The 15,918-nt window shown below is 43.3% G+C and overlaps 2 protein-coding genes across 3 annotated transcripts in view; both read right to left on the reverse strand.

The window, feature by feature from the left end:
* LOC106607065 (E3 ubiquitin-protein ligase SMURF2) overlaps positions 1 to 11,102 on the reverse strand; it is a 60,052-nt gene extending 48,950 nt beyond the window's left edge. Inside the window, exon 1 of the mRNA XM_045720310.1 lies at positions 10,716 to 11,102. Within this exon, the coding sequence (XP_045576266.1) occupies positions 10,716 to 10,767 (52 nt within the window). The 5' untranslated portion in view covers positions 10,768 to 11,102. The remainder of the gene's footprint in view (positions 1 to 10,715) is intronic.
* A 208-nt stretch (positions 11,103 to 11,310) lies between these two features.
* Positions 11,311 to 14,667, reverse strand: LOC106607066 (importin subunit alpha-1). Of its 2 annotated transcripts, none has more exons than XM_014203641.2 (11): positions 14,581 to 14,667; positions 14,244 to 14,320; positions 13,993 to 14,133; positions 13,730 to 13,818; positions 13,340 to 13,605; positions 13,142 to 13,236; positions 12,681 to 12,944; positions 12,301 to 12,534; positions 12,007 to 12,189; positions 11,742 to 11,891; positions 11,311 to 11,644 (listed from the first exon to the last, which is right to left on the reverse strand). In XM_014203641.2, the coding sequence occupies exons 1-11, from the start codon at positions 14,618 to 14,620 to the stop codon at positions 11,555 to 11,557; spliced, it is 1,629 nt and encodes a 542-aa protein (XP_014059116.2). In that variant the 5' UTR covers positions 14,621 to 14,667; the 3' UTR covers positions 11,311 to 11,554. The 2 variants fall into 2 exon arrangements, with proteins under 2 accessions (XP_014059116.2, XP_014059117.2); XM_014203642.2 differs by having other exon boundaries at positions 14,631 to 14,654.
* Positions 14,668 to 15,918: the final 1,251 nt, after the last annotated feature.

Consider the following 15,918-nt stretch of genomic DNA (forward strand, 5'->3'; position numbering starts at 1 on the left):
AGTTTACACTGAAAAGCGTCTTTCCATCCCGAATATTAACCCCACCCCAACACAACACAACACACACATATATAAACTCAGCAAAAAAAGAAACGTTCTCTCACTGTCAACTGCGTTTATTTTCAGCAAACTTATTAACATGTGTAAATATTTGTATGAACATAACAAGATTCAACTGAAACAAACTGAACAACTTCCACAGACATGTGACGAATAGAAATTGAATAATGTGTCTGTGAACAAAGGGGGGGTCAAAACCAAAAGTAACAGCCAGTATCTGGTGTGACCACCAAATGCATTAAGTACTGCAGTACATCTCCTCCTCATGGACTGCACCAGATTTGCCAGTTCTTACTGTGAGATGTTACCCCACTCTTCCACCAAGGCACCTGGAAGTTCCCGGACATTTCTGGGGGGAACGGCTCTGGCCCTCACCCTCCGATCCAACAGGTCCCAGACGAACTCAATGGGATTGAGATCCGGGCTCTTCGCTGGCCATGGCAGAACACTGACATTCCTGTCTTGCAGGAAATCACGCACAGAACGAGCAGTATGGCTGGTGGCATTGTCATGCTGGAGGGTAATGTCAGGATGAGCCTGCAGGAAGGGTACCACATGAGGGAGGAGGATGTCTTCCCTGTAACGCACAGCATTGAGATTGCCTGCAATGACAACAAGCTCAGTCCGATGATGCTGTGACACACCGCCTCAGACCGCAACGACCCTCCACCTCCAAATCGATCCTGCTCCAGAGTACAGGCCTCGGTGTAACGCTCATTCCTTCGACGATAAACGCGAATCCGACCATCACCTCTGGTGAGACAAAACTGCGACTCATCAGTGAAGAGCACTTTTTGCCAGTCCTGTCTGGTCCAGCGACGGTTTGTGCCCATAGGCGATGTTGTTGCCAGTGATGTCTGATGAGGACCTGCTTTACAACAGGCCTACAATCCCTCAGTCCAGCCTCTCTCAGCCTATTGCGAACAGTCTGAGCACTGATGGAGGGATTGTGCGTTCCTGGTGTAACTCGGGCAGTTGTTGTTGCCATCCTGTACCTGTCCCGCAGGTGTGACGTTCGGATGTACCGATCCTGTGCAGGTGTTGTTACACGTGGTCTGCCACAGCGAGGACGATCAGCTGTCCGTCCTGTCTCCTGTAGCGCTGTCTTAGGCGTCTCACAGTACGGACATTGCAATTTATTGCCCTGGCCACATCTGCAGACCTAATGCCTCCTTGCAGCATGCCTAAGGCACGTTCACGCAAATGAGCAGGGACCCTGGGCATCTTTCTTTTGGTGTTATTCAGAGTCAGTAGAAAGGCCGCTTTAGTGTCCTAAGTTTCATAACTGTGACCTTAATTGCCTACCGTCTATAAACGGTTAGTTTGTCTTAATGACCGTTCCACAGGTGCATGGTTCATTAATTGTTTATGGTTCATTGAACAAGCATGGGAAACACTGTTTAAACCGTTTACAATTAAGATCTGTGAAGTTATTTGGATTTTTACGAATTATCTTTGAAAGACAGGGTCCTGAAAAGGGGACGTTTCTTTTTTTTTTGCTGAGATATATATATATATATATATATATCTCAGCAAGGAGGCTGCTGAGGGGAGGACGGCTCATAATAATGGCCGGAATGGAGCAAATGGAAACCATGTGTTTGATATGATTCCACTCATTCAGCTCCTGCCATTACCACAAGCCTGTCCTCCCCAATTAAAGTGCAACCAACATCCTGTGAGAAAGATTATATATATATATATATATATATATATATATATATATATATATATTTGCCCTTGAGCAAGGCACTTACCCCTAATTTGCTCCAGAAGCCCTGTATAACTATGGCTAACCCTGTAAAACAACACATTCCACTGCAGCTATACAACATATAACGCTAGTTAGCATCAGCTCGCAAAACTACCGCGAGCTTCCTTCATATTGCAAGCAGATATACGTTTTAAAAATGTATTTCCATAATCTCACACTATCCCTAGAAGACACTAGATATTACGACTAGTCTACATTGGTCAAGGGAGTAAGACCAAACACAACCCATTTCTAAGTACCCAATACTTTTTCTGTACTATTTAACTGAAAACAACAAGGGCATCTAAAGTGAATCCTAGTGGAAAAAATACCCCAAAGTGACATTTCTCACTTCAAAGGCAGCGTTAGAGAAAAGAGCGCGAATGAGCATAGGGAGGAAAAGAATGGAGTTCAGGCAGCAGTGATATGAGGAGCCTGCAGACAAGCATCAGATTCATTCTCACTAGAGCTCCCCCTCACCGCTAATCCAATTCTGACCCATTAACCGGCTCTGCCAGGTTAACACATCAGGCCTTTGAAGGCGCCCTTTCAACCACCCAGGAGGATTACCATTCAATTCGGAGAAAACTTCCACTGTCCGCACGGCCCCCAGACGGCGTCTCCTTGGGAAGCTGACAGAGGGGCTTCTTCGGAGCGGCGGTGTGAAATGCAGATATGTCAGTGTGTAAATAGGAAACTGGGGTGGAGAATGATCAAAATGGACAACCCCGAGGCAGAGCAGGTGCGGAGAGTGGTTCCTCTGTCAGACAGTAAGGTGGAGGGGCGCTTGTAAATAATGTCAGCCGCTGCCCGGAAAGCACTAATCATCAGAGAGGGGCTGGCTGCAGATGTTCTGTCGACTGATACTCACGCTCAGCACCTGCTTATCATTGGATGCCCTCTAGTTTCACTAAGAACATAGGCAAGACAGAGCGGAGTATAGACAGACGGGTTGGTTGACAACGTCGAAACAATGATGCACTCACATCGAAGAGGCAAAAGGCTGTGTTATGATTCTGAATGGTCAGATGGCAGCTTCTTGTCATTGCTGTAGCTCTGTGGGGGAATCATAGGTGGCTGTTTCAGCTAGTTGTCTTGTTTTGAGGTGTTTTGACTTATGTCACAGCTTTGCCAACATGGCTAAAATTCACTAGCTAGCTAATCAACAACTGTAATGATGCATTTGAGAGACACCAGTGCTTATTGGGCAAATGTATTTATGTTCTGAATAAACATTAAGATGAAATATGGTTTACATGTCAATAAACCTTTGTTTGTAAGCCAACCCCATCTGTGCTGCCCCAAAGTTGTGCACACATCAGTTAGTTTGGTAAACAAACCACCTGTCTATAGAAAAGGGGAATGTGAGGTGGTCTGTGAATTTAGTTTCTAAATGAGACAAGGAAACTATAATCCATTAACCCGACTTGAATGGAATGTATTGAGTCAGTGAGATAAGCGCACAAACACACACACACACACACCAACCTTAGCCAGCATTAAGTTCAATAAAGAACTCTGAATTTGGGAAAACGATCCACCACTGAAGATAATCCAGCTCTGTCTGATGGGCCACCCTATGCTCGGCCTAGTTGGGAGCACCACTCTCCTAAGGTCCCACCACCGACTGATTGCTCAAACACATTGGACTGTAGAGAGGACAGGCCTCATAATCCACCCAGCAATCTGAGCAAAACATGAGGACCAACCGACAGTCCTGCCGAGTAACAGGACTGCAATTCTTCACTTCATTATTACTATGAAACTCAAAGGGAGTTTCTCTTGTCTGCTCCCCACCTGTCAGGGGTGACATTTGGACAAGTGTTCGTCTGTAAAGAGCTTCCTCTCCGATGCTGCCCACTGCGCCTCTACATCTGGCCTCGGCTCCGTTGCTGGCAGCGGTTTGGGAGTGTGACCGCAGAAGCCTTTGTCCTCGTTGAAGAGCAGCTGAACCAACAGGAAAGCCAACACTAGTCAATTAATTTATGGAAAAATTGCAATTATTGGAGGGCCCTCAGCGGGGGAAGGAAAACATTTACAAATGACGCGCAATAATTGCTATTGTTTTGTTTTCCTTCTCTTTAAGCAAAATGTGGAACTGTTCTGCAGTTCTGTAATGGAGTAGCAAAGTCAACAGTTCCCCACATGTACTTAATCATTGTGTATTTACGATGTATCCCGTCTGAACACCCAGATGACCAAAATCACTTCCATACAGGCACTCTGTAAAACGGCCTGAGCCACATGAACGCACCAGGCAGACTCAGCACACATTAAGAACTCTTGATCATTAAGTCCTGTGCCTCTGTAGCACCATCTGTGCCCAGCTGCAAGTTTCCCCCCACTAACTAACATGTTAACCCAATCGGTAGACTAAGGACGACAGAGAATGGATCCTTCAATCAGATTTGTACAGCAAGAGAATGTTTAGTCTCGCAACCTATTGTCACAAGGATTTTTTTGGGGCCGCTTTGATTTAAATGAGAAAAGTGCATCTGTGTTCTTTCAACAGCCCATTTTATAAGATCCCAGTGAGGTAGCTAGCAACTATAATCAACTAAATAAAATGTAGACATTTCAATAGGTAAACCTGACAAAGCTGCAGCTTTGTTCAATGCTGTCCTCAATAGTAGCTGGTTCCCAGTCAAAAGAAAGATCCAAAACCACTGACTGAGTCAGAGAAACCCAGCACCACACGACAGCTTTCTCTCTCACTGAGGGTGGGGGTGACACGCGCTTAGGACTGGGAGGGGGGCAGTTTACAGTCGGAAAGAACAGGACTGAGTGACTCACAGAAAGAAAGAGGGGGGATGCTTTTGTGGAGAATGCTAGACATTCCCATAGTTAGTTCTTCCCTCTTTCCTGTACATGGCAAAACCCAGAAGAGTAATATGCATGCTAAACAAATAGAGTTGAATCAACTAACAAAGGGTCAGACAATAAAATTACGAACAGACGGCCCTTACATATCTTTTTTTGAACCTATTGCTAAGCGTTTCATTTTACTGATGCTATGGAGATCTCTTAATCAATGTCTGTGCTGTTCAAATCTGTTGGTGGGTGAGGCGAATTCAGCTCTCGGCTACAAACAGCTGGGGATCAGAGGCCTCAGTGTTAAAATGGAGGGATCACTTCTCCCTTCCACAGCTTCTTTGTTCAAATTACTTTATGGGAGACAGATAAGTTAGCATGTGCTGTGTCCTGACAAATTTATGGCTGTTTGGAATGGATACCATTTGGTCATGAACCATGTTTGAGTAATACAATTTAGAGCTGGTCAGATAAGGTGCTCCGCATTGAGCCATATTTTAACGCAGTAATTTATTACTTACCGGATCATGTATTGTGCCATTAACCATGTTTGTGTGACATAATTTAAGAGTGATCAGCTGTAGAGCATAATGGAAACCTGTCTTGTGTATTCAAGGGGCAATTCTCACCACAAGTGTTAGTTTTAGCGGCTTGCTTGCCATATTTTTCCAGTTTAAAAGCTGGCAACCGTCTGCAACATCTGGTTCCAATGGATGGGGGTATGTCAGCAAGGAGAAGCTCAGAGGAACGCAAACAGCGACAAGACTGCTCGCATGTAACAACTCATCATTCAGGGTTTACCCAATAACAAACTCATCAACAGCAATGTGTCAAAGTCAACTACATCTAACAAGCTGCCATTATCAATTCTGCTATTATCAATTCACGACTCATGCTCAGACATTCATTACTTATACAAACTCACCTATCAGTAAGTAAACACATTAGATTTTCACAATCGTGTCATCTTATCATGCCCAAATAGTGATTTAGTTTATACAATATTTGACAGATGGAGAATGGAGAAATATGGAGAACAAGCTACGAAGGAAAAATATTGGAGTTTTGGTGAAGGTACAGCCAACCAGCGCAAAAATAATATTGCGATATTGTCCAAACGATATATCGTCAAAAATAAAATCCCGATATGTAACGGCATGGCCGATTAATTAGGGCCGATTTCAAGTTTTCATAACAATCGGTAATCAGCATTTTTGGACGCCGATTATGGCCAATTACATTGCGCTCCATGAGAAGACTGCGTGGCAGGCTGACCACCTGTTACGCGAGTGCAGCAAGGAGCCAAGGTAAGTTTCTAGCTAGCATTAAACTTGTCTTATAAAAAATAAATCAATCTTAACATAATCGCTAGTTAACCACACATGGTTGATATTACTAGTTTATCTAGCTTGTCCTGCGTTGCATATAATCAATGCGATGCCTGTTTATTTATCATTGAATCACAGCCTACTTTGCCAAACGGGTGATTTAACAAGCGCATTCACGAAAAGAAGCACCGTCGTTGCACCAATGTGTACCTAACCATAAACATCAATGTCTTTCTTAAAATCAATACACAAGCACATTAACCTGCATATTTAGTTAATATTGCCTGCTAACATGAATTTCTTTTAACTAGGGAAATTGTGCCACTTCTCTTTCGTTCTTTGCAAGTAGAGTCAGGGTATATGCAGCAGTTTGGGCCGCCTGGCTCGTTGCGAACTGTGTGAAGACCATTTCTTCCTAACAAAGACCGTAATTAATTTGCCAGAATTTTACATAATTATGACATAACATTGAAGGTTGTGCAATGTAACAGCAATATTTACACTTAGGGTTGCCACCCGTTCGATAAAATACAGAATGGTTCCGTATTTCACTGAAAGAATAAACGTTTTGTTTTCCAAATGATCGTTTCCGGATTCGACCATATTAATGACCAAAGGCTCGTATTTCCGTGTGTTTATTATATTATAATTAAGTCAATGATTTGATATAGCAGTCAGTGGTGGTAGACAGCAGCAGGCTTGTAAGCATTCAAACAGCACTTTCCTGTGTTTCCCAGCAGCTCTGTGCTGTGCTTCAAGCCTATCAACTCCCAAGATTAGGCTGGCAATACTATAGTGCCTATAAGAACATCCAATAGTCAAAGGTATATGAAATACAAATGGTAAAGAGATAAATAGTCCTATAATAACCTAAAACTTCTTACCTGGGAATATTGAAGACTCATGTTAAAAGGAATCACCAGCTTTCATATGTTCTCATGTTCTGAGCAAAGCACTTAAAAAGGTAGCTTTTTTTACATGGCACATATTGCACTTTTACTTTCTTCTCCAACACTGCAATTTTGCATTATTTAAAATAAATTGAACATGTTTCATTATTTATTTGAGACTAAATTGATTTTATTAATGTATTATATTAAGTTAAAATAGTGTTCATTCAGTATTGTTGTAATTGTCATCATGACAAATATATACTGCTCAAAAAAATAAAGGGAACACTTAAACAACACATCCTAGATTTGAATGAAATAAATAATCTTATTAAACACTTTTTTCTTTACATAGTTGAATGTGCTGACAACAAAATCACACACAAATAATCAATGGAAATCCAATTTATCAACCCATGGAGGTCTGGATTTGGAGTCACACTCAAAATTAAAGTGGAAAACCACACTACAGGCTGATCCAACTTTGATGTAATGTCCTTAAAACAAGTCAAAATGAGGCTCAGTAGTGTGTGTGGCCTCCATGTGCCTGTATGACCTCCCTACAACACCTAGGCATGCTCCTGATGAGGTGGCAGATGGTCTCTTGAGGGATCTCCTCCCAGACCTGGACTAAAGCATCCGCCAACTCCTTGAGTCTGTGGTGCAACGTTGCGTTGGTGGATGGAGCGAGACATGATGTCCCAGATGTGCTCAATTGGATTCAGGTCTGGGGAACGGGCAGGCCAGTCCATAGCATCAATGCCTTCCTCTCGCAGGAACTGCTGACACACTCCAGCCACATGAGGTCTAGCATTGTCTTGCATTAGGAGGAACCCAGGGCCAACCGCACCAGCATATGGTCTCACAAGGGGTCTGAGGATCTCATCTCGGTACCTAATGGCAGTCAGGCTACCTCTGGCGAGCACATGGAGGGCTGTGCGGCCCCCCAAAGAAATGCCACCCCACACCATGACTGACCCACCGCCAAACCGGTCATGCTGGAGGATGTTGCAGGCAGCAGAACGTTCTCCATGGTGTCTCCAGACTGTCACGTCTGTCACATGTGCTCAGTGTGAACCTGCTTTCATCTGTGAAGAGCACAGGACGCCAGTGGCGAATTTGCCAATCTTGGTGTTCTCTGGCAAATGCCTAACATCCTGCACGGTGTTGGGCTGTAAGCACAACCCCCACCTGTGGACGTCGGGCCCTCATACCACCCTCATGGAGTCTGTTTCTGACCGTTTGAGCAGACACATGCACATTTGTGGCCTGCTGGAGGTCATTTTGCAGGGCTCTGGCAGTGCTCCTCCTTGCACAAAGGCGGAGGTAGCGGTCCTGCTGCTGGGTTGTTGCCCTCCTACGGCCTCCTCCACGTCTCCTGATGTACTGGCCTGTCTCCTGGTAGCGCCTCTATGCTCTGGACACTACGCTGACAGACACAGCAAACCTTCTTGCCACAGCTCGCATTGATGTGCCATCCTGGATGAGCTGCACTACCTGAGCCACTTGTGTGGGTTGTAGACTCCGTCTCATGCTACCACTAGAGTGAAAGCACCGCCAGCATTCAAGTGACCAAAACATCAGCCAGGAAGCATAGGAACTGAGAAGTGGTCTGTGGTCACCACCTGCAGAACCACTCCTTTATTGGGGGTGTCTTGCTAATTGCCTATAATTTCCACCTGTTGTCTATTCCATTTGCACAACAGCATGTGAAATGTATTGTCAATCAGTGTTGCTTCCTAAGTGGACAGTTTGATTTCACAGAAGTGTGATTGACTTGGAGTTACACTGTGTTGTTTAAGTGTTCCCTTTATTTTTTTGAGCAGTGTATTTAAAAATCGTCCGATTAAATCGGTATTGGTTTTTTTGGTCCTCCAATAAGCGGTATCGGCATTGAAAAATCATAATCAGTCGACCTCTACTATCGACCCCCCCAATCACTAATGTGTAGTCAGGTAAGGAGGACATACCACCACAGCTCTGACTCCCTAAACAACGTCCTTCCCTGCCCAGAGCGAGTCCGGCTGTGGAGGAGCATATGGATAACGCTGCACAATTTTACATAGCCTAATTCTAAAAGAAACCTTCCCTGGGGAGAAGATGGCAGAATAAGAAAAACACTTCAGTTCAACTGACAGACATGTGGAAGACAGGCAGAAAAGCAAATATGAAACAGTAGTTAAGTGAGCAAATACACATTTTGTGTAAAGTCAGGAAAAGAGGTCCATGTGATCATACTCTCCTTGTTTTTGACAGTGAATTCACATTCTTACTATTTCTCCAAGACACCAATGCAGTCAATCGCTAAGTGGAACGACAGACTAATTCACAGCGGGCAATTTACAAAGACAGAAAACAGTGTTGCACTTGACCACCATGTAGTTCAGACAAACAAAACAGACACCAAAATCTGTCTTAGGTTCAGGATATTACATTGGAAACATTTCAATGGGGCCATCTAGTTCAAACCTTGTTAACCTGGTTACACCAGTAGAATTTGTGCGGAAAGTTACCTCACATCTGGACAAATTCACAGGTTGTCAGAACTCTCAATGCTTAAAGCTGCGTTTACAATGCAGCCCAACTCTGATCTTTTCCACTAATTGGTCTTTTGAGCAATCAGATATTTTGCCAAAAATTGGGCAAAAGATCTGAATTGGGCTTCCTGTGTAAACGAGGCCTCTGTAGCACAGGTGATTTAAGCAACACCATTGAGAGTAATCTCTTTTCACCATTCACCACTAGACTCATTTTTATCAGAAACAGCACTAGCTTAAATATTTAATTTGGCTCTTCCTGGTGAATGGAAAGGCCTGGAATTTGACTCGGCCCTGATCCTGGAGGTACATCAAACACCACTGCTGTCATCCCCTCTCCCAGTCAAAACAATGTCCTCTCATGTAAACGTTTCACTGTTTGTGTTGAAATGGTACAAACCAAATAAGAGCGACCCAGAGAGTGCGTTGAGGACCTGTTTGCATCACAGCCACAGTATTCTGGGGGGGGGGAAATTGATCCCCACTTTGCAGTATGATGTGGACTGTCTGGGAGATATGCTGCGTTTACACTGACAGACCAATTCCCATCTTTTCCAACAAATTTTCCCCCCAGCAATAATTGTGCAAAAGATCAGAATTGGTCTCCCTGTGTAAACGCAGCCATAGTCTCTCCATCTAGCTCATTTTGTCGCCATCTAGATGCTTCAATTACACAGATTGTGTAGTAACTATGGCATTGTTTTATTAGCTAAATTAATAGCACAAGGAATAGTCATGTGGGACAATGAGACTTATGGCAATTAATGAGAATGTTAGTTACCAACATGACTACTATGGTATATGCGTCGTTTAAAAATGAAACAGGGTAATCTATCCTAACAGTGTTCTTACACAAAATTGTGGACGTAATTGAATTAGCACACCAAGTATTTCTTAACTAGCTTGATTAAACTAGTGATGTTACTATTTCGTTAACCAGCTACTCACAGTAATCCCAGGCGGATTACTTTTGTTTTGCCTGTGCTAACGTTAAATTAGCTGGTTAGCTAACATTAGAAGCCAACAAGCTAGCTAACTGTCTAATTTAGCACGCGTTATAAATCATATTTCTGAAACGTTACCCAGTAATCTAGCTACTGTGTCGTTTAGTCTAGTTTTTGTTTAATTTGCCACATACATAACGTGCCCTACTCGAAATATTAAAGTGCGCCCAAACTTTTAAACCACAGCAAGCACCCTTTCGAACACACACGTTTGTCCTACAAACTAACGTCGTTAGCTGAGCTAGCGACACACAATAAACATAACTAGCTATAGTAGCTAGGTCGCGCTAGGTTGCCACATTTGTGGAGGGACAATATTTTGAGTCTCTTACCTGTTAAACGCAGTTTAACCGGACCATTTCGCCGAACTCCTTGGTTAGACATCTTGCTTCCAGTTTAATATTTAATAAGACTAACCAGTTTCAGACCGAAGTAACAATAATGGAGTGAAGGCATTGTTGCCCGGATGTAGACAGCACTGCTGCCATCATGATCACACAATCGCTGTCGCGCACATACAAAAACAATTGCTAGATAGGATGCCGCAGAGTGCATTTGATTGACCAAATACTCTTGCAAATCGGGGTTCTGGCCGACTAATTATTTTACAGTAAGCAAGCGAACCGAGTTCACACTTCACATCTTCAGCTTCGGACCGATTGGAATTCAGTCCTCCTCCCAGCCAGACGAGAGTTGAACTGTTGAGCTCGTGCGCCCTTCAGTGCCGATCCCACTTCAGGGAGGCTAGTAAGTAAATGACCAATGACGAAATGGGGATGGAAACATCTGCCTGTATGGATTGGCTAAACTGAAATTATCGGATGCCAAAATGCCAATGACTGAGAAAATACAGCTTTGTCAGACAAGTGACATTTCGGATTGCTGGGGTAATTAAAAATAAAAAAATTAAGTGTCTGACAGTCCAGATACCGTAGCAAAGTGTTTATTTGCATTTAGTTCTTAAAGAAACAAGAGGGTGGAAGCTATAAAGATTCATATTGGAATTCAATGCATTGTCAATCCACCCAAACAAATTACAGTAGTTGGAATTTCTTTTAAGAAATGTATTTACAGACATTTATAACACATGTACATTTCAGACAATAGAAGTCCATTATTACAGAGGACAAACAGTGGCAGTATACAGTAGAGATGAAAGGAAAAGTGGTATTTAGAAGTTGAAAGTGCTTTGGTTCTCACTGATCTGGAATGCATAGCCATTGGTTGTCAATTCTGGAGCAACACATTGGTCTTCCTCTTCCTAGAAAACAGAACATGCAAGAAGAATTGAGGCAAAGGAAACATACCATCTATAATAGAACAGGTTAAATTAGTCACCATTACACAACAATGCTCACCTCGCCAGAGAAATATTTCTCAATCAGGTTGAGGGAGGCCTTGTAGACAAGCTCATTCTCATGGGACTGCAGAGCTTCAATCTTGTCTAGCCCACCGCATTCCTCGATCATCATGCACAGCTTGTCTGCTTCACCAATCTTATCTCCAGCCTGATGGACAAAACAAGTTAAGAATAAATATGTCACCCGAATCTTGCAGTCATAGGGTACAAATGTCTATACCGGTAATAAGATTTACTAATTCTTGGCGAGAAGGTCCCCTTACCAGGAAAATGTTGGTGATGGCATCCAAGATGACAAGGATGGTTTTGCTGTCCTTTGTTGAGAGTAGATTCAACAGAGGCTCCAGCACATTGGCTTGAACAAGGTACACAACCTGTTCAACTGTGCCCCCACTGGTAAAGTTGGTTATTGCCCAAACTGCCTCTTTCTGAGTCTTGTAGTCACCCTGTATAGAAAAGCAGATGAGGAATAAGTACTATACAAAAAATATCCCACCATTCCTAATTATACAAACCCTACCATATAAGATATTACTACAGAAAACAAACCTACATACCTTGCGTAGGACATCCACCATGAGAGGGACCAGGCCAGCATTAATGATATCCTGGATCTGAGAGTCTCTCCCTGCAGTGATGTTGGACAGGGTCCAGAAGGCCTCCTTCTGGATGTTACTCTTGTGATGGCGAAGCAGGCCAGGGAACATGGAGAGGGCCCCAGCGTTGAGTACGGCCTGAGTCTGCTCATCCGTGCCAGTCACCATATTTCCAATGGCACGCAGAGAAGGAGTCTGAAGGAGACAGGTCAAAGACAGTGGGCACTTGGGTGAAAAAAGACATAGTAGCATAGATGTTGAAATATATAAATATGGTGACTACTTCATCAATGTAGATGACAGCCCACCACCTCTGCAGGATAACTAGACTGGGCACATACCACAACAGAGATCTCCCCAGAGCCAAGCAGCTGCACCAGGCGGGAGATCAGGCCAGTCTGCACCACCACCTCAATGCGATCGTTGGGCCCGTCGGTCAGATAGGACAATGCCCAGCAGGTGTCTGCCAGCACCTCCTTATCATCATAGTGCAGCAGACGCACCAGAGTGGGCAGGATCTGCTGCACAGCTGCCAGAGGGGGAGACGGGTTCTTGTTGCGGCACAAGTTTGACAACGTCCAGGTGATGTTCCTCAGGTAGCCAGACTGCAGAGAAAGACAAATAAATAGAGTTACAGCACCTCCCAGTGGCCAGTGAGGAAAGTAATGTGGGGCAAGGAGTTATCAAAAAACAAGACTGATACTTTGTAACATGTCACAAACAAGTCAAGTGACTGTCCATTGCTTATGAATGGTTGCCAAGGGTCACCACATTAAGAGTACTAGGCACTAAGAACACTTACAGAGAACAAAGAGAGCTCAGGGACAGCGAGCAGACTAAGCAGGGGGGCCACAGCTCCATGCTTGATGACCTGGTCTCTGTAGACCGACCCATCACCTAACAGAATAAATCAAGGACACAAGGTTAGGGGTGGGCGATCACTTATGCAGTTTAGGGCTCTATACACTGATGAGATACTGTAACAAGAGGAATGCTTTACCTGCAATGTTACCCAAAGCCCACACAGCCTGCTCGCTGATGTGGGGGTGGGGGGATATGACAAGTCTGATGAAGGCTGGAATGGCTCCGCCCTCCACAACAGCACTGGTCTGGTCAGATGTTCCAGATGCAATGTTGGTTAGAGCCCAGGCAGCCTCAAACTGGATAGGGGTTGACTCCAAACCCAAGAAAGCAACTAACTTAGGAATCAGCCCAGCACTGATGATGTGGTCAATTGGAGGATGTCTCTCACGGGATAGCAACTTCCTGTAATGAGAATTGAAAAAGCAACCAATCATGATCATGGTAGCCAACACTTAAAAATACATTTTAAAAACACTGCCAAAATAAATACAGGATTTCCCAGACAGTTTTAAGTTGATTAATTTACCTTGCAGCTTGCGTGGCATTGAGCTGGGCATCAAGGTTGTTACTGTTCACACCAGCAAGAATCTCCTCCAAGGTCCACTGTCGAGTGGCCTGTAAATTAAGACAACAGGTTGTTTACATTGGAATTATTTTACTAGGCAAGTCAATTAAGAAGAAATTCTTATTTTACGGCCTTCCCCTGCCAAACCCTCCCCTAACCCGGATGACGCTGGGCCAGTTGTGCGCCACTGGAATTGTATAAACAGACAGGTCTAACAAACTCACCTGACAGTTTTGGCTTTTCTCTTGAAGTGGGGATGTTGCCTCGTCGACCAAAGTGGTGACATTTCTTCTTTTGAAGATCTGATCGTCCTTCTTTGCCTTGCGAAGTTCGACGTTCACTTCTACTCTCCTGCGTCTAAGTTCCTGCAAAGTGATCAACAATCGTCATTGACTGTGCCTAGCCAGATTCATTTAGCTAGCAAGCCATGAACACATTTGAAGTGAAAAATGTGCCATGCATACATGTCACTTACATTCGCATCTTTTCCCTTATTCTTGAACTTGTCCAGACGGACACCGTTCTCGTTGCCAGCAGACATATTTGGGCAAACTGATAAAAATGTTCGAAGAAGTTTGATAAAGAAATATTTTTTTGAACACCTAAACGAAATGTAACAACTAGCTTTATAATACGAATTGCTAGCGTGGATCCAAGAACACGTTTTTGGCTTTTCTATAAAGTTATATCAGTCACAAGTGACCAGGAAGAGTTGCTAGCAAACCCCAACAACAAAGTAAAGCAGTAATATATAGAAGTACATCGAATATTTGCCAACCAGTACAAAATATGAGTACTTGACAAGCACTTACCCGGTCCTTCTTCAGAAATTCTAGCTAATACATTGAACATTTGTACAGACCTTTAAATTCTTGTCACAAAGCTCCCTGGTTGGTCAGTTCGATTAAAAGCATCACCCTATTGGACTGTTTTGAAAAATCACAGGGCGCTCTGGAAGTGTTGTCAGTAGAGACCTATCGCGAGATTTCAGTAATCCCATGCCCTCATTCAATTTGTATTATATCAGTATCATATAAGAAACAATTTTTCCAAACAAGTTCATGTTGGAACAGTTGCTTTTGTGTTATTAAATATAACCGTTCAAAATGTGTTTTCTGCTTAGGTCTGTGTGTGGAAATCAATATCTAAATCTGATGCAATTCAAGGAGTTGTTTCAAACCGCCCAGAAGATACGCTTAAAATCAGAGAACCCAGACAACTAAAATCTGTTAAGATATATGGATAAACATTACACTGACTATTTTGTATCATGACCAATAATCAACATCAACCTCTGAATATAGCATTTACATGTCCTACAATATAGCATTGTATATGCATACAATCCAGACATGAATGCCTGGAACTGGGGATAAAGGGTCACTGGACTCCCATCTGGTCAGTCCTATTAACGGAAATTCTAATTATATAGATGCAGCTAGTTGATGAGATCATAAGGTCTTACCCATAACTGCCAATTAAATAATGTACAGTGCATTTTGTTACGTTACAGCCTTATTCTAAAATGTATTAAATCATTTTTTTTATTTCTCATCAATCTACACACAATACCACATCATGACAAAAACAGGTTTTTAGAAATTTTTGCATATTTATTACAAATAAAAAACAGAAATACCTTATTTACATAAGTATTCAGACCCTTTGCTGTGAGACTCGATATTGAGCTCAGGTGCATCCTGTTTCCATTGATCATCCTTGAGATGTTTCTACAACTTGGAGTCCACCTGTGGTAAATTCAATTGATTGGACATGATTTGGAAAAGGCACACACTTGTCTATATAAGTTCCCACAGTTGACAGTGCGTCAGAGCAAAAATCAAGCCATGTGGTTGAAGGAATTGTCTGTAGAGCGCTGAGACAGGATTGTGTCGAGGCACAGATCTGGGGAAGGGTACCAAAAAATGTCTGCAGCATTGAAGGTCCACAAGAACAGTGACCTTCATCATTCTTAAATGGAAGAAGTTTGGAACCACCAAGACTCTTCCTAGAGCTGGTTGCCCGGCCAAATGGAGCAATTGGGGGAGAAGGGCCTTGGTCACAGAGGTGACCAAGAACCCGATGAGCTCCAGAGTTGCTTTTCGGAGGGAGAACCTTCCAGAAGGACAACCATATCTGTAGCACTCCAC

Source organism: Salmo salar, chromosome ssa06 (genome assembly GCF_905237065.1).
Source record: "Salmo salar chromosome ssa06, Ssal_v3.1, whole genome shotgun sequence".
Classification (NCBI taxonomy): domain Eukaryota; kingdom Metazoa; phylum Chordata; class Actinopteri; order Salmoniformes; family Salmonidae; genus Salmo; species Salmo salar.

What these genes read in the sequence shown, in the direction of transcription:
- LOC106607066 (XM_014203641.2), bottom strand. Translation starts at nt 14,620, where the DNA reads ATGTTCAATGTATTAGCTAGAATTTCTGAAGAAGGACCGG. An exon ending in ATAAGGGAAAAGATGCGAAT is followed by an intron (nt 14,134 to 14,243) that starts GTAAGTGACATG and finishes ATCACTTTGCAG; the next exon opens with GAACTTAGACGCAGGAGAGT. An exon ending in AGAAAAGCCAAAACTGTCAG is followed by an intron (nt 13,819 to 13,992) that starts GTGAGTTTGTTA and finishes CTTAATTTACAG; the next exon opens with GCCACTCGACAGTGGACCTT.